Source organism: Ochlerotatus camptorhynchus, unplaced genomic scaffold, assembly GCF_037179485.1.
Source record: "Ochlerotatus camptorhynchus isolate MF236.1 unplaced genomic scaffold, CSIRO-AGI_Acam_v1.1 ptg000306l, whole genome shotgun sequence".
Lineage (NCBI taxonomy): Eukaryota > Metazoa > Arthropoda > Insecta > Diptera > Culicidae > Ochlerotatus > Ochlerotatus camptorhynchus.
The window spans coordinates 612575-631972 of record NW_027040794.1 but is presented as its reverse complement, the minus strand read 5'-3'; the positions used below and the strand labels follow the sequence as shown (position 1 = coordinate 631972).

The 19398-nt window shown below is 38.4% G+C and overlaps 1 protein-coding gene across 2 annotated transcripts in view; it reads right to left on the bottom strand.

Moving 5' to 3' along the window:
* The window catches only part of LOC135707248 (non-lysosomal glucosylceramidase), a 352494-nt gene that overhangs the window by 324556 nt on the left and 8540 nt on the right, over positions 1-19398 (bottom strand). For both annotated transcript variants that reach the window (XR_010518215.1, XM_065229036.1), the window contains exons 2-7: positions 15419-15688; positions 1147-1661; positions 828-1083; positions 650-763; positions 467-581; positions 269-398 (exon numbers count right to left, since the gene is read on the bottom strand). Coding sequence is in view for 1 of the 2 variants with exons in the window: in XM_065229036.1 (XP_065085108.1) it covers positions 269-398; positions 467-581; positions 650-763; positions 828-1083; positions 1147-1661; positions 15419-15688 (1400 nt within the window). In the remaining variant the exon portion in view is untranslated. The remainder of the gene's footprint in view (positions 1-268; positions 399-466; positions 582-649; positions 764-827; positions 1084-1146; positions 1662-15418; positions 15689-19398) is intronic.

The window sequence follows — 19398 nt, the reverse complement described above, 5'->3', positions numbered from 1 at the left end:
TTGGATTGAGATCTGAAATTTTTTGAACGACGCAGAATTATGCATTTTTTCTCCAAGCTCCAGAATTTTAATTTATTTTCGGCCTATTACTATGAGTGTCTATAGTATGGCTTAGTGGCCAACCGACGAGGGAAATTTTTCGCAACGCAATATTTCGTGTTACGATAAGCTCAGGGACAACTACTTTTTGTGTAATGCTGAAGGACAGCGAATAAATTTCTCGAACTGTTGAAGCAATTGAACGAAAAAAAGGTCTCGAAGCACTTACCCGGATCACCTAAATCGTGCGGTACTGAGTTCTTCATCTTCCTAGGTATAATTTTCCCATCATAAAGGTGCTTCCTTCCTTCGGTTATTTCCCGGTATATACTGTCTTTGTAATCGTACTGCAGACTAACCTGAAAGTTGTTAGCAAAAAGAACATACAGAACTGAGCGCTGATTTCCGACTTAATGTATCAACTTACTTGCAGATTCGGCCATAGGCTGGCTAGTGCGTGAGAAGCATAGAAATGAACATCGTACGTGTTGTACATACGATATTCGTGACCTTCCAGATAGGCGAATCTTCCGTAGGCTAATCTGTGTTGTGGAATTGTAGGTTTTACGTGAGAAATGAAACAGATTTGAGTAAAAACATTATTACTGACCTAGGGTCATCGTACGGAAGCTCAGCATCATCTGTAGTCAGCCAGACGCTGCCTCCGTCAGCGATAAAATAGAGTTCATTGAATATGGCACTTTTGTACCAATCTGGAAGGTCACTGAAAAAGTAGATCCCTTATTTTATTTGCGATTAATAAAACAAACTAATTAGACTTTTCTTACTTATCATCCAGAATAGGCCGCTGCCACTCATTTATCAGGGTTTCCCACTTGCCAAAGTTTTGTAGCGCATAATCCGATATGGAAGGACCCGCATCGCCCGATTTTCCAAAATATTTGGTATAATATTTATAGTATTCTTTTATCTTCTTACCGAAACGTATCTTTGGCATGTCCCAGACTAGAGAAAACTCCAAGTCGGAGCTACTTTCCGATTGCACTAAAATTTGTGCACTTACTGCAACTGCTACGTCCTTAGCTAAAAAAAAGAAGATCGAAATGTTAATCAAGTTGAATAATGTCCAGAGAGCAAACTCAATACTTTTCAAATTTTCATCGACTGACTTTTCTGACAGCTGTCCGTTTTCCTTCAGGTCGTTCCAAAGCTTTTCCCCATTTCCGGTGGGATCAAACTTCTCGCATCGTGTTAGGTTGATCTCCGAAGAAGTCTTGCAGCTGATACAGTACGTACACTGCATATCTGCTATGGTTTGCTTAATACTGACGCCTTTGGCTGTCCCGTGGGCAAACTCTGTCGTTTCACTGTTCCCGTCGGCGTCCTGCTTCTTGTTGCCGGTTCCGTTCTTGAATGTGAAGGTAATTGTTACCTGGCGGTCCTTGCCGCAGACGTTCTCCACCGTCCACACAAAGACGGCTGCCGGTAGAGAGCTTTCCTTGTAGTCATGGGGTATGATGGGCGAAATCTGACGCTGTATCAGCTTGATGCCGTAATCGCTGAGATCGTACTCGGACCAGGCACGTGGATATAGGGCCGTATAGTCGCACTTTGAGGAGTTTATGTTGCTTTCCCAGCTACTCAGGGAGTTCTTGGGCCGGCTGAAATTCAATAGTTTTGTATATAGTCATACGGTTCGGATGTAAGGGATAATGGGTTCTGTGTGGGGATATCTTCAGTTTGTAATTTGCACCGGCTATGTTTGCAGTTTGCTAAACGACTTTAACTAAGCATATCTACTCAACGCCCTTTTCACACGAACCAAAGCTCGCCACGCAAACAAAAAACACTATCAGGAAAGTGAGAATTTCCCCTACCTGGTGGTGTTGATGGTGCACATCGTAGAACTTTCGAAAACTTCGTAGACATTAATTGTTCTGGAAACTTTTTAGAAATGCAGCTTGCTGTAGCACTTAATAGAACTTCAGATAATGTTGTAGAACTAACTTCAGCGAGTTTAGTAGAAGTTCATAACTTCTCAAGTCCACTGGTTTCAATACCATTAGTTGATCAATACGAAATTCCCTGAACTTCTACGAAGATCACTGAGCTTCTACAATTTTGGCTGAACTTCTACGAAGTTTCTTGAACTTTAAAAATAAATTCCAGCACTTCTCTGAAGTTTTCCGAAGTTGCCGGAGAGTTATCTATCGTTCTACACGAAATGATTACTTATCATATTCAAATTTGAAAATGTTGATATGGAGTGAAATTGATCAAGCTTCGAATAGCTTCCCTGTGCATTTATAGTAATGTGATTTATAAATTTGGGTTCACTGATTCGAAATCAGACGTTAGAATCCTGGTACGAGTATTTTAAGCACAAATGCCAAAACAGATTTATCAAAATACACAGTTGTGCCTAAATGTAGACAAATTCTTTAAAAATCGTAAGAAGTTTGACGAAAATCCTCTAACTTCTTGAAATTGGAAACATTTGCTTCGTAATATTTCACATGATTTAAATTAAGTGACACTAAATTTCAGCAAAAAACAAATCTCATTAAGTGTATGATTCTCACAATGTCAGAGAATTTTCACACTGAGTGAAAATTGCCAAAATACGATAAGGGGCGATTAAAATATGACATCCACTTCTTAAGGTGGAGGGGGTCCAAGAATTTGTAGCAGTACATGTAATAGGTCTGAGAAAAAGCGTGACACTGGGGGTTTAAAAAAAAGCGAAGAACTTGGGGGTGTCGTATTTGAATCGCACCTTATGATATGTGTCAAGTTTGTTGATTTATCGTGGTTTTTAAGAATTGCAATGTGCTTGTAGACCATTATAAACCCAGGAATGTTACTTAGGAGGCACCAAAATTGTAATGATTGTTGCTTAACAACTGCTTGCAAGCTCACATAACACGCTAACATATCAATTTATATTGGATTGGTAATGCATTTTAAACACCTCCTCGCAACTCTTTTATGACAAGTCAATAAACTCATTTACCGCACAAAACCAAACCGCAAACAGAAATACGACTCCTGTTCATGCAACTACATAGTTGTAGGAAGAACGAAGAGAATACCCCGGGAAGTGCAGATTTTAATTAACCTTTCATCCCATTTCTCTTCGAGATCCCTTGTGACAAGTGCGGTTGATATCATCATCACCATCATCACCAACATCAGCAACCTTCGGTTTAATTGGGTGTGAACACAACGATGGATTAAATATCTTGCGAAAAGTCATTGCAAAAAACGGCTGACACCAATCAACATGAAATATACTCAATTGAGGCTTGTAAATCTCCTTCTGCCTTTGTCTAAATTGTGAATGATGTCTGGACAAGCGTCTGATGAACTACAAACAGGTCGGACATGAGCATGACTGGTAGCGATTAACGGCATAATTTATGGCCTAGACACAGGCGGCGCTGTTGTAATCGATTCTGGAATACTGGCTGAAGTAGTGATGTAATCGGCGTGGTTAATAATAGATCTAGACTTTGCAATGGTTTTAAAAGAACCATAAGACCTGTGCCTAGAACCACGGTTAACGGATTCCAAAAGCATTTTGCTGCTACATGTTATACTAGATAAGCAGTCTGATGTTACTCATAAAAAAGGATTTTTTATTCTTATTGACGACTACTAGGGGTATATGGGGCAAGATGGCCACCCTTATGTTGACATAATTTTTGTATGTATCTTGTTTGCAATAAATACATTGAAGCATTGTCTACCCTAGTTCTTAAATTTTGGTTTTTTTATAAATAAATTAAAAAAGTTACTTTATACACCATTCTCAGACAGCCGACATCATATGATATTTTTGAGTTTATCAAAACAAAATAGCAGCATCACGTTGAAAAAATAATTGAAAGTTGTAACTAACGAAACGTAAAAAGGTTAATTGTATATACAATTTTTAATTATTTTTTTATTCCTTATTTAGGAGATTTTTAGCCGTAATTCATCGCCGTATTACAAATTCTTATAACAAAGATATGGTTTATTTCGGTACACTGAGGCAAATATACTTAAGAATTTCGTAAGGCTCGACTTATGAACGACACATATGAGTTTCATAAGCGCGACTTACGAGAGATTTCCGTCTAACCATGAGGTAGCTCTTATACGCTTTTACCCATTCAATTTTTCTAAGCGTTGACAGATTAGTGGTTCAGACACAGGACCCATAGTCTCAACGTACATGGTTCGGTCTCAGTCTGTGCACCGTTTTATTTTTTTGTCGTCATGATTTTTCATAAGGTAACTCAATGAAATTCATACCGATTTCTTGTGGTTAAAATTCATAAGTGATTCTTATGGAATTCTTACACTCTTTTGTCTCAGTGTAGGAAAATTTTCATCAGTTATGCATTGGCCTTCCTTAGCTCAGTCGGTAAAGGCACAGCTACAAAGCAAGACCATGCTGGAGGTGCCTGCGTTCAATTCCCGGTTCGGTCAAGGAATTTTTCGGGTTGGAAAATTTCTCGACTTCCCTGGGCATAGAAGTATGATTGGACTTGCCACACAATTATACCAATGCAAAAATGGTACAGGCATCGAAAGCTCTCAATTAATAACTGTGGAAGTGCATCTAGAACACTAAGTTGAGAGCACGCTATAAGCTAATATGCGATATGCAATAAGCTTGAAATGCGAAGAAGAAGAAGAAGCATTGAATATTTCTAAACCATTTTTGGAACGCTGTATCTCAGGATCATTGCTGAAAATGGGTATCTTGCTCAGCCAACCCCAACTAGGGTTGATGGCCTGAAAAAGGATCTTATCGTGTAGGAAAGTAAATCAGAAAGGAAACGAGACAGTAAGAAAAAAAAATTGTTCACAATCGCGGCGGCTTCCGCCGACGTCGTCGCCGGGGTTCTGCACGCAATCCGCAAGCTAAATTACTCATGAGAAGAGCTGAATGTATACTGCATTCAGAACAGGCAGGTGAGGTAGAAGTTGAATGACGGGAGAGTGTGTTTATTCAAAGATCTGCCGGAGCGTTCATATTTTCATACATATACAATATAGATGAAGGGACAACAGGGTTCGGAATGTGAAGTGTTTAGCAAAATGTTTCGTGAGCCAAGTTAAACAATTGCTCGAGTGTTTACAAATTCATTGCGTTGGTTGTAAACCTTGTGCTAGTGATGTTTTATGACGACGGGATATTGTTGCAAAAAGCATTCTTGTTGTGATGTTTTATTGTAAATAACAAACTGCTGAAGAGGTTCTGTACTTTATTGAGGATATTCTTGCAGTAGAAATATGATAGCACTATTATTACGATATTTAAACGGACATGCATTAATTACGGAAGCGGGGCAGACGATGTTTGAAATTTTCTTTCGGTCCGTTCTTAATTAAAACTGGAGATCTCAGAATTACCTTAAATTTTTATCAATTTGTGCGGACCATTAATGTTGTATATGGTTTCATCTGAATTTCATGGGGGGATGGGGATAATTCGTTTGGAGTTTGCCGTAAGAACACTATGCATATCTCTTTACAAACATTATAATTACGGCACATTCGGTTTCAACTTTATTTTGGTAATATCAGTACTTTAAAAAGGATAACTTTTGAGGCAAGCTATAAGAAAAGATGAACTAAATATCCACATTCGCCTGACTGAAAGTTGAAGTCAGATAATTTACATAGATTTCAATTAAAGTTCTGAGGATTTTCAACTCATTGGACGACTAAACAAGGTACAGTTTCAAATATTCCAGAGACAATCCTAAAAAACTTACATACTATACAAAGTGAACGTTAATTGCATTTATTGACAACAGAGGTTAAAATCAAAATCAAATTCAGCCTACTAAAGGCAAGTTATGATTAAATATAGCATGCCCAAAGGGATCCAGGCATGCTTGGCATACACAGTTGTACACACCATCTGCTCATTTGTTAATAACTTTTCACTCAGTTGTTGAAATTTGTGTTTCTATAAAGTAATTGATAGATTAGGATCATAGTTTACTATACAGGGTGTTTGGTTCCGGGTTTTACATATTTTCAGGGTAGATAGGGCTCCTAAAGTTATGAAAAAATCCCCATGAAACATAGGGTCGGAAATGACTGCTAAGTGAGTTATTCAACATTTTATGTTTTTTTGTATTGCCAACTTTGGTTAGCTATATTTTTTTAATCTTAATGTGGTTTACTGATTTCAACAAACTAAATGAAAGATTAAAGTCTTAGCTATCAATGCTCTTTGAAAAAGAACTCGATTAAAGTTAATTATCATACATTAAAATTGAAAAGTATGTTGAAAGTACCAAAAAAATTGGTGAAATTTCATACATTTTAGTGTTTTTAAGTTGAAAATTTCCATTTCTGTTTATTTTGTTCTTCTACAAAACATTTTCCATGCAGTTCCCTAGATTTGTGCCTTTGGTAGTAACCTTGTAGGCTTTATGGTTTCTTCGTAATTATTGATTTAAAACAGCCATAAAAACTTGTGACGTTTTCATAAAATGCGCTATAGTCACCCTATTCGTTCGTACGTTCGGCTGTTGCAGTGGACTACGTACATGAAAATTTGGTAGAATGTTATTGTAAATGTTTAGCTACATTTTTAACTTTTGATTACCGCACATCTCCTGCGCCGAAAGAAAACATAACTGCGGAGATGTTTCGCGGTATCGAATATTGCTCAGTCTCAGCAGAAAACACAACGAGAGACACCGAATCAGCGAATTCTGTGAGCGGAAGGGAGAGAAGTAGGTAGTGGTAATAAGTCGATGTCCTTTTAATTTCATAGCACTCGCAGCTCAGCTGCGGTGCTGTTTCGATGGAGGAGTGTGGAGCTCCGCTGCTTCTGTATACACACTTAGATTTTTTACAGGAGTTAGTATTTTTACTGGATTTTTGGATTACTGACTCGGTTAAAATTCAAATGACTGTTATTCGTAAAGATTGGATAAAATCTAAAATTTTTATTTTTCATCATTACACGGGGTTAACAGAAGTTAGTCGGTAAATTTTCGTAACACATATTCTCAACTTTGAATTTTTCACTGATTTTTTAAATTTTACCGAAGAGTTCCGAAATTCAAAAACTCGGTAAAAATTACTGACTCGATAAGTGTGTAGTGATGTATGGTTGGTGAAGAGGTTGGCAACTGGAGGGTATTCTCGGGCTAGTGAATGCCACCCATCCCCACTTATAATTCAGTAATACACTATTCATTCATTTCTGTTTGATATGTTTACAAAGTTTGCAAACAGAAATGAGCATTGCAGTGTAGTTACCAATTTTCCAAGTCATAGACTTCAGATAACTGTTCAAAGTCCCAGATTTTTTATAACGGAATCATGAACAAAAAACCAAATACCACTATGACAAATGCGATCGGTCTGAAGGGATCTTTACATAGAAATTGTTTTAAGGTGATACGATCCAGATCCTCGGGCTCTGGTTCCACTTCGTTTTTTTCAGGGGCCATTATCTGCTACCGGAAAAATACAATAACAAAACTGTGATGATAATTTAGTGCCTTAAATCGCAATAGTGCCCGAGATTAACTCCCTATAAAACTCGAAGTGGCAGTGAAAGTGCCTATGATTTGTGGACGCTGAATCGTAGCACCTTAAGAACTCAGTATGTTCCAGTCCTAGGTTGGAAATTTTCTCAACTTCCCTGGGCATAGAGTATCACTGTGCTTGTAATAATACAGATTCATACATTGGTTGGCATAGAAAGCTTTCAATTAATTACTGTGACTGAGTTCTTAAGGCATACTGAGTTCTTAAGGTGGTATGGTTCAGCGTCCACAAATCATAGGCACTTTCACTGCCACTTCGAGTTTTCTTGGGAGTTAAACTCGGACACTATTGTGATTTGAGGCACTCAATTGTCATCACAGTTTTGTTATCGTATGTTTTCCGGTAGCAGATAATGGACTCCTGGTAAAAGCGAAGTGGAACCAGAGCCCGAGGTTCTGGATCGTATCACCTTAAAACAATTTCTATGTATCGCGTTTGTCATAGTGGTCTTTGGTTTTTTGTTCATGATTCCGTTATAAAAAATCTGGAACTTTGAACAGTTATCTGAAGTCTATGACTTGGAAAATTGGTAACTACACTGCAATGCTCATTTCTGTTTGCAAACTTTGTAAACATATCAAACAGAAATGAATAAATAGTGTATTACTAAATTAAAAGTGGGGATGGGTGGCATTCACTAGCCCGAGAATACCCTCCACAAGCTAGCCTCTTAACCAACCATACATCAGTACGCACTTATCGAGTAAGTAATTTTTACCGAGTTTTTGAACTGCGGAACTCTTTGGAAAAATTAAAAAAAATCTGTGAAAAATTCAAAGTTGAGAAAATGTGTTACGAACATTTACAGACTAACTATTGTTAACCCCGTGTAATGATGAAAAATAAAAAAAAATCGATTTTATCCAATCTTAACGAATAACAGTCATTTAAATTTTAACCGAGTTTTTCAGTAATCCAAAAATCCAGTAAAAAATACTGACTCCTGCAAAAAAACTAAGTGTGTATACAGAAGCAGCGGAGCTCTACACTCCTCCATCGAAACAGCACCGCAGCTGAGCTGCGAGTGCTATGAAATAAAAAGGACATCGGCTTATTACCGCTACCTACTTCTCTCCCTTCCGCTCACAGAATTCGCTGATTCGGTGTCTCTCGTTGTGTTTTCTGCTGAGACTGAGCAATATTCGATACCGCGGAACATCTCCGCAGTAATGCTTTCTTTCGGCGCAGGAGATGTACAGTAATCAAAAGTTAAGAATGTAGCTAAACATTTACAATAACATTTTACCAAATTTTCATGTACGTAGTCCACTGCAACAGCCGAACGTACGAACGAATAGGGTGACTATAGCGCATTTTATGAAAACGTCACAAGTTTTTATGGCTGTTTTAAATCAATAATTACGAAGAAACCATAAAGCCTACAAGGTTACTAACAAAGGCACAAATCTAGGGAACTGCATGGAAAATGTTTTGTAGAAGAACAAAATAAACAGAAATGAAAATTTTCAACTTAAAAACACTAAAATGTATGAAATTTCACCAATTTTTTTGGTACTATCAATATACTTTTCAATTTTAATGTATGATAATTAACTTTAATCGAGTTCTTTTTCAAAGAGCATTGATAGCTAAGACTTTAATCTTTCATTTAGTATGTTGAAATCAGTAAACCATATTAAGATTAAAAAAATATAGCTAACCAAAGTTGGCAATACAAAAAAACATAAAATGTTGAATAACTCACTTAGCAGTCATTTCCGACCCTATGTTTCATGGGGATTTTTTCATAACTTTAGGAGCCCTATCTACCCTGAAAATATGTAAAACCCGGAACCAAACACCCTGTAGATATGCAAAGAGTAGGTAAATCTTAACATTTGAATCAACGCCAATGATTTTTTACACTTAAAGTACGAGATGTGCAGCGAGAATTTCTCACTTCATTTTTACAACGCAAAAACAAATACAGTTTATTACTAGAATTAAAATCTACTTGTTTTTACGTAGCTATAACAAGTTAAAACTCTATTTTATCTACTGCTTCAAAAAGAACTATGTTACGTCAACTGTGTACGAAGTTATTAGCAAATGAGCAGTTGGTGAGTACAACTGTGTATGCCAAGCATGGATCCAGGAAACAAATCCAAATGGCTAAAATATCTAAATCAGTGCTGTCCAACGTTTGCTTGGTTGCACATTTTTTCGATTTTCACTACGGACGAAGGGGATTTTAATAGATTGAACAAAATCTTACAATGGAGGTAGCAGGGAGGGAATAAAATTAACCTTATTCATGTTAGAATAAAATTAACCTTCATTTTAAGATTACTACTGAAATTTTTAATTGGGGATCTTGAACAAAAAAGCTGTTAGCGTAGATTCGTTTATTGCAGCCCAACAAGTATCAAGTAAAGTAAGTAAAGCTGTATTTAGGCTTCAAAATGGCGAGTCAGCAACCTAGCTCTGGTCCTCACAAGATCCTACCTCATCCTTCCACGAGCTATATGGTAACAAACTACCAACTGGTCAGTTTGCTTCAGCTATGGACTCAGCAGCACTTGCATCTCTCGGTGTCGATCGTGCTATCGACGGTTGTTTACTCGATCATGTTATTCTTTTGGTGCACTTTGTTCTGTGCCTGCTGCTCGGTCAGTGCCAAAATTTCTATATGGTCGAAAGAAAGAACACCGTTTCTTTTGCATATTTAAATTGAAGTGCAAAGTTCACCATGACCAGATTGCCAATTTCGTACAAGCACTGGATGCAAATACAGCTTTATTTGCACAGGATAGCGGAGGAGAAAACAGTATCCACCAAGCAGAAATCTGAAACAAGTATGCATTATGGATTGAGTCGTATATGATGTCAAATCAACTCGTTTAAAAATAAAAAATGGCCATTTCTGTACTATAAGCAATTTTTTGTACGAGGTGTTTGTTTGTATATCACAGAAACCTCTTTGAATATTATTAGCTCTCTTCCAAACAAACAAATAAGATTTCAAAACATGATGTTTTCTATTCTCGTAACTCACGGATGTACATTTGCTCTTATTCATGTCCTAGTGAGCGCTCATACTGACTACTACCATAGAGGTAACTCTAAGACTAGAAGGTCCCGAAGAAACGTGTTCAACTTTTTGGCTCAGCTCTGGTACTCTCTTCGGTCTCAAGCTAATCGATTCACCCCTCGAAACATAGGAAAATCCACTAACCTCTCATTTTATCTGTCAAACTTTCATAGCGAATCAAAACAAACATTGTGTAGTACTAGCATTTCGACTAGAAAGGGGTAATCGTTTGCTTGGGACCAATAGGCTAGTGAAGTAGTGAGCCAATTTAAAATCGTTAATTTCGTATTGATTGTTGCTACTACTCTTTATCTTAACGGTAATCACTCACGCATTGCTTCCTCCAATGTCGGTCTTTGCTGTCTGTAACCTCTATCCGCTACCTATTGTGGGCGGTTTTGCTATGGCGGGAAGCCTCCTGGTAACTTCCTACTAGTCACGCCTTCGGTTCGTTGTTACGCAAGACACCATGGGCCGTGCTCGGCTGACCACCTCATCCACTCCGTTTTAACTCTAATTGAAAACATTCGCAATCGTTACGTCTCACTTACACCTCGTGCAATCGAGTGACGTCAAATCTGCAGTGGAAGAAGCGAAGCGTTGTTTCTTCTCTCTCCAACTGCTTTTGGCTGACGATCCGTCTGTCCATCGATTTTCCTTCCAACTCCGGCTATCTGCTTTTATCCACCTTGCCTCACTTTGGCTATCCTACTGGGCGCATGTTGGCACTGGGTCGCTGGGGTTCTTGCCGCGGATCTCCGATAATCGACACCTGACCCACTGTGGGTTGGCTGTTTCAGAATCGTTCAGACAGATCCTCTTTTTCCGTCCTTCGGTATTTGATGGTAGGTCTCAATGGATTGTTCGTAGCACATTACGCCGTACTGGAGTTCTGGGGTGTGTCCCCCGCCACCACTGGCCAGTGTTGGCAGGGGGGGGGGCACCCCTCACCATCCCTCTCCAAAGGGGGAGTTTGGTAAAAAGAGATGAAAAAACCGATTTGTACCTTCCTTAAAAGTTGTCCTAGCTCGCTATCTACTTTCTATATGCAATTTTAACACTGCCTTACTCTAACGGAACTATCAACTCTAGACTTTCATCTCCTCCATCTATCGTATGAAAATTACCACTTTAGTCTGTTATTTGAAATTAGCATCTTCAACTATATTTATTTTTGTTCATATAGTTGTCAAATCAAACAAAAATATTCACGTTTATTTTCAACGTGATTATTTTTAAAATAAACCTAACATTTTTATTTTTATCATTGATTTCCCATGACTTCTAACATGGAATACGTTGAAATCAACCTAGTTTATTTTTGTTGCTAAAAAAAACTGAGTTTACGTTTAAATTAACCTCAAAAAAATTGTTTCGACGATAGAGTTTAGCGCGAAACAGACGAAGTAATTACTTTTTTGGTAATGAGGGCTGTCATTAGTCTAAATGCGATTAGGCTGAAGGATCTGAATAGGGTAGTTTATTTTCCCTGATTATTCTGAATTTTCCTTGATGCAACTCTTTGCAAGATTTCTGTGTTTTTTTTTATCAAATTGACTTGGAATGGTTTGGACATATTTTCAGAGTTCTTTTCAGAATTTACTAAGAATAATCATAGCCTTGGGATTTTTTCAAGGATTACTTCCAGAATTCTCTCCAGAAAAAACTTGGAGCCACAATTCTGTTTGAAATATTAATAATTCTCTCAAAAAATCACCTCAACTTCTGCCCCTAGTTCCCTTTAAAAATCACTTGGAATATTCTAAAGAATTTTCTTGCTATACCCTTCAAAATCATCTTTGAATTCTCCTTAAAATTAACTTGGAATTCTCCTCAGTAGCACAAGTTTGTAGATTTTACAAGTTCTAGATTATGTTAAGAGCTATGTAGACGTCCATCCGTCGCCTCATTCGATTAAACATCTAACGATTGAGTACTGTCCTGGCCTGGCTTTTCAATTGTGCTAATAGGATGGATTGTACACAGCAAAAAAATAATTTTGATATCACGTCAAAGTGGATGCACTACAATCATGTCGAAAATATGGTGTAATATTACTTGCTAAAAAGGACAAAATTATCATTAATACAATGCATGAACTGACATTACGCTGCTTTTACTGCATTTGTTTATTTATGTGGTCATAAAAATTACATGGAATTTTCGACATGATTGTAGTGCATCCACTTTGATGTGATATCAAAATTATTTTTTTGCTGTGTAGGTTGGACATTTTCTTAAGAGCAGGGTTGTTAACGCAATGAAAATACCCATTGAAGACATTAACGGCGTTCACGTTATTAACGACACTGCTTAAAAGAGATTCATAAAGCGCTACGATGTTTCATAAGTGTCTCGGGAAGGGTGGAATTTTGTAAGTAGGGAGGGTTTTAATAACAAATATTTCCAGTGGACGGGTCTGGGATTGAACCCCCGACCTTCTGCTCTCTGAGCAGTAACTAAGTTTAATACCAAAATTCCTATGGAATTATCCATTGAGAATTCGCTTGAAATTATCAGCAGAATATCTTTGGAATTATTCTCGGAACACCCTCGCAACTCTCCTCAGAAATACCTTTAAATTTTCCCTGAAAATCTTTTGGACTTCCAACTTCCCGTTAAATTTGCTTGAGCCGATAACCTCGGTTATTTATTACGCTGGGAGTTAGTAAAAACATGCCGAGATTCAGCTATTAAACAAAAATGTTGCTGTGATCTCAGCTAACACACAGGAATTTTACTGAAATCTTAATAAAAATTGGTAGAGCATGAATGATTGTAAAAGAATGCTTCGAGAGATTCCTTAGAAATTCATTCGGAAACATCTGTAGGGTAAGTAAATATTGGAGCTATTCTCAGAATAAATTTTTTGCCGACTGGGATTGAACCCAGGCCCTTCGGATTGATAGACCATTACGCTTACCACTACAATGCCGGCGCCGCTAAAGAGAGATAGAAAACTATAATTTCTCTTTATAAGAAAACGATGTGCAACGGAATCATTTTTGCGTTGATTCAACTCTCAGCTTCATTTTTACATGTTGTGAATAGTCTCGCAAAATCAAAATCATTATCATGCATCATATTTTGTTCCAATGTCACGCGTGATATTGAGAGCGAATGAGAGCGGAAAAATATCATTTGATTGATGATCTTGCCAACACAGGTCCGAGATACATGATTTTTTTTCCCCAGGATCTATTTTTTCAAGTTTGAGATTTCTAAAACATGTTCTATATATCTCACACTTTTCACACGGTCTTAGTTCATTTTAGTAAGCAAACTAACTTCTTCCTACTGTGTCACCTTTGTATTTTACCCGCCTAGAACGGCGCCGGTGATTTAGTGGTAAGGGTGACTACTATCTCATCCCAGTATGTGTGGGTTCAATCTCAGGCGAGGTCGTTGGGACTTTTCTAAGGAGAAAAATTCTCTGGTCACGTCTTTTGACTACTCGATTGCCCGGGAATAATATTTATAAATTCTGGAAACCTGTGAATCCCGGGATGTTTATGTTGAGTAGTTTTTAATCCTTTAAAATCGTTATTGACATAGCTATCTGGAAGTAGGATTTGAACCCGTGATTTTCCAAAGGAGACGACTCTATCTACGATGCTGGAATGCAGATGAAGAATTTTCGCATTTCAAGCTTATTTATTCTCGCATATTAGCTTATTGCAGGCTCTCTACGTAATGTTCTAGATGCACTTCCACAGTTATTAGTTCAGAATCTTCGATGCCTGTACCATTTTTGGATTAGTATAATTGTGTGGTAAGTACAATCATAATCGAGAAATTTTCCAACCTGAAAAAATTCCGAACCGGACCGAGAATCGAACCCAGCATGGTGTTGCTTTGTATCTGGGCCTTTAACGACTGAGCTAAAGTAGGCCCCAGATTTGTTTACTAGCATTAGATTTTTCGAGTATCTAGTTTTGAGATTTAAATGTTTCGCAACCTCTGTGACTTTCATCCTAAATAGTGTGGAGAGATTTATTGAAAGTACTTTTTGTTTATGACTGTTTTAACAAGAAGCACTGATAATAAATATGCTAGCAGTGAAGCAAACCGTTTACGTTCCGATAAAATTTTAATTATTTATTGTATAGACGAAAATCAGGTTGAGCGTCGCGAGATGTTCTTCATTCATGGGTAATCGAAAAACCATTTTAATACAATGCTACCGACGTCAGGGAGTCAGCTCTTATACCTGGACCCTACCTATCGACCCATCAACTGAACCGGGGACCAACGGCTTTCCCCCGAAGAAAGGCGTGATCAGAGATGTTATGCCTCAGAACATCCCGGCGGCGCCGACTGGGATTGAACCCAGGCCTGCTGGGGTGAGAGGTAATCACGCCTTCCACTACACCACCAGCGCCGCTCACGCAATGTATTATGCACCCTATAAAATCTGAATCATCGTAAATTGGATTAAACTTCTCTAGCCACCGATGGAAAGCAACGGAGACGACAAAATTGAACCCAATCCAAATATCCGTACGTATAAATCACATATTACGCCATTCGTCCGCCGTGTCGTGCCACGCTACCATATCATGTATAGGAACGCTGTTAATAACCCTTCAAGAAAATACATTCATGCACAACAGTATTGTAGAATGGGGTAAGATGCATCCCGGTGAAACATGACTCTTTTTCGAGAATCTGTTAATGAACATTGCTAGTCCAATGTCTGAACTAGCAATGATGTATAATAAAACCACGAAAATATATTGAGAATATTTTCAAAATTTGCAAAAAGTCATCTTGCCCCGGGGTTGCATCTTACCCCGTATTACCCTACATACATACCTGTATGAGGAAAGCAGACTCTGGAATATGGTCACATTGTTTTCGTCCTTAATTGTGACGATGAACTGGTTCGCATGCACCGTGTTGTACTCGTACAGGCCTGGCTTGAGCTGAAACCGACAGAACTCGCCGGCGAATCCACGCCCAATCGTGCCGGCGCCAATGCCTCCAATCGGGGCACCGTAAATCTGCTTCCCATTCTCGGTGTACCAGTAGTCCATCAGGACCTGGCGGTTTTCGCGTGACACCTTCCAGTAGTATGGAATGTACCTGTAATGGGGGAGGGGGGGGGGGGGGGAGAATTTAAAAATCGAATCAATTTAATGCTCTGCTCGTGCTCGGTGTTTGGTGCGGAAGGTTGGAAAGAGATTAAGAAAAAAAAAATACAACCTTCAACGATCGCTGATGTGTGGAAATTAGGATTAATTAACATTTCTACTTCTACTCTTAATATATTTTTGATCCAAGTATTTTTAATCGAATCACTAGATATCTGGACCGAAAATTTTTGCATCTGGTTTTATATTCGGCATTGCGGATTGCGCAGGAAATTGAGGCTAGGAATAAATCAAATCCGCTCGATACGTTTAAGAGCGTCTATAACAAAGATAGGTTGAACAGATGATGTTTCTAATATATAATACGGCCATCCGCTGTGTTTACAAGGCCTTGTGCGTTGATCGTGCTACAATATGAATATATGATGTCTTTGAACTTCAGTGCCTTCCCGTTTTTGTGTTTGTGCAACACGTGTTTTTTGGTCTCTTTACGTTCTGTAAAATTAATCGAAAACTAATTTCAATTAATGACATTACTAGAGCGTTATTTAGGGACCAGAGAAGGCTTGTAAGGTATTAAAATTTATCCAGAAAGCATTGGTACAAAAGCGGAGCAAAAAAATACTTATAAAGTCATGTTACAAAAAAAAAAAAATGGGAAGGCACTGTAATGTTGTTGTTGTTGGACGCATTTGTCTGTTTATGTTTATTTTCTGAGTGGAGTTTGGATGTAGCATTTTGATTGGGAAATTGAGGTCAAGTGTTGTCCAGAATGTGATCATTCAATATAGTTGAAGGATGGAGAATGATCATTGTGTAAAATTAACACTTGCCGTTTTATGCGATGATTTTTTTTTCCAAAATTGAACCGTGATATTCAAAAGAGTTTGATTGAAGCTGTAAATAATCATTGATGTGACTGTGCTGTCATCTTGCTCATTGGTGAAATTTGTCACTTGTTGTAAAAATCATTAGATTGGCGAATATTATGATAGTTTAAGAAAACCTTGGCACGCTGTCGTTACTGGCATGCATTATAATGATGGCAAGCTCTAACTCGGATTAACTTTTAATACCCTCTCTGGATGGATGATGATTTGCAAAATATTTGCTTAGAATCGAGTTAATTAACTCTGATGTCAACATCAAAGCAGTTGGATTTTCATGATCGGGATTTAATCCGAGGATAATACCGACTGGATAAATATTCATCTCGTAAATCCGAAAAAAATGCTGGTTGGAATATGGATCAATAAACATGGTGAGGTTTTGACAGAATAGACCATAGTATGTCATTGAAAATTTACTCTTTCGTTAACAGTAACGCTAGAGTGCCTGAATTAGAAAAAGAGTGACGAATTGTCAAAATTGGAACAGCTGATTATGTGACGGTGATATGATCCAGCGTTCAAAAACTATAGGCACTCTTGCACTGCCACATCGAGTTTTCTAGGGAGTTAATCTTGGACACTCTTGCAATTTCAGGCATTCAATTTGCATCACCATATTTGCTGCATCTCAGCAAACATGGGGAAGCATTTTTGTTGTTTTATGTTTTCCGGTAGCAGATACTAATCCCCATGAAAATGCGATGTGGCATCAGAGCCCCGGGCTTCTGGATAGTATAAGCTATAGTCATTATATTCATAGTCTGGCGCGGACAATGACGGGAGCCAATTTGACCTGTCATTTGCGGGAGCCAATCGAGCATTACTGTTTCTTTAGCGACCTAGCATGCGTTAAAAGGTGCAAGATGATCGATATTCTTTGCAAATATTTCCTGCTATTCCACTTATGCTTATGCTTATGATACTGCGAAGATAAATAATAATCATGATAAATTGTGTAATACAATAACGGCCTGTATAACCTTAACGGCTTAGAAAACGTCATTCCAGTTGAGTTGTCAAATGGCTGAGATATCGTAAGCTGTGGTGTTTTTTTTTATGTAACAATGTCCAATGGTCTATTGTCAATCAGAGGTTAATATTCCTGTTAACAATTTTACACAGCGGGAATGGACATTTTAAAATGCTTTTAGGTATTTCCCGAACATACACACTTAGGGGTCATCCACATATTATTATGAAAGGAGGAGGAGGGGGAGTGTCTCAACAATTATCTCAGTTGTTTACAATTGGAGGGAGGTGGATTTACGTTTTCTTACATAAAACTTATGCCTTGTTCTGATAACATATTATAATAATTATCGACAAGAAAAATTTCATCAAGATTGTCTTATTTTATGTTATAACTCTCCAGTCCTGAACATAGCATTAAAGTTTTGAAGGATTTAATCTGAACATTCACCCTTTTTATTCCAAAAAGGGGAAAATATAAAACATGAGCATATACAAAATTGGTCAATGTAAACAAATATGCTCCCAACTCTTCATTTAATGGTTAACTTCCTATTCTGAAATTTTACAAAAATGGAGGGCGGGAGTGTCTTACAATGCAAGAGGGGTCCAATAACCCTTAGAAGCTATTTTTTGGTCTTTGAGGTTAACATAAAGGGTGATACGGTCAAAATTTGGTCAAGGGAAAACGCGTGTAAATCGGTGAAATCGTTTATTTAAAAAATCAAATTAAATTTCTTTTTCAAGTTCAATTAGTATAAAATTCAGGAAAAATATTCAGTTAGGCTTCCGCTTTTCCAAATCCGAATTGCCGGGCCTTACGCTTGACCCCTGCCATCAGATTTTGTACAGCCACCTTGTCCACCTTCTTCGCCGCAGAAAGCCAGTTTGCCTTGAACTGCTGCTCGCCCTTAGCAGTTTTTTTGGTCTTCTTTAGGTTCCGCTTGACAATAGCCCAGTATTTCTCAATTGGGCGGAGCTCTGGCGTGTTGGGAGGGTTCTTGTCCTTGGGAACCACCTGCACGTTGTTGGCGGCGTACCACTCCATGGCCTTTTTACCGTAATGGCAGGATGCCAAATCCGGCCAAAACAGTACGGAACAACCGTGTTTCTTCAGGAAAGGCAGCAGACGTTTATTCAAACACTCTTTCACGTAAATTTCTTGCTGCTTTTCAAGCCACAGGTACAGATGGCTTGCCAAACCAGATATTTCTTTGCGAACTTTGACAGTTTCATGTGCTTGAAAACATCTGCTACCTTTCCCCTTCCTTTTGCCGTATAAAACTCCTGTCCCGGAAGCTGCTTGTAGTCGGCTTTGACGTAGGTTTCGTCGTCCATTACCACGTCGTCCATTACTTCGTCAGCATCGTCGTGTACAGCCTCCGGGATCGCGCTTTGGCCGTCGTATTTTGTTTATCATCGCGATTTGGAGTCACTACCTTCTTGTAAGTCGATAGTCCGGCTCGTTTTTTGGCTCGATGCACGGTTGTAGACGATACACCCAGCTTATTTGCGGCATCTCGGAGAGAGAGGTTAGGGTTTCGCTTGAAACTACCGGCAACTCTCTTTGTCGTCTCAGCGGCTTCCGGTTTTCGATTTGCCCCCGATCCAGACTTCCTGGCTGTCGACAAACGTTCCCCAAACACTTTAATTACATTTGTAACGGTTGATTTGGCAACTTTTAGCGATTTTGCCAACTTTGCGTGCGAGTAGCTCGGATTTTCGCGATGCGCGAGCAAAATTTTGATACGCTGCTCTTCTTGCTTGGACGGCATTTTGACAACTGAAGAGTGAATTCCAAAATCAAAATAGAAGCAACATTCTACACACACACACCTTCAAA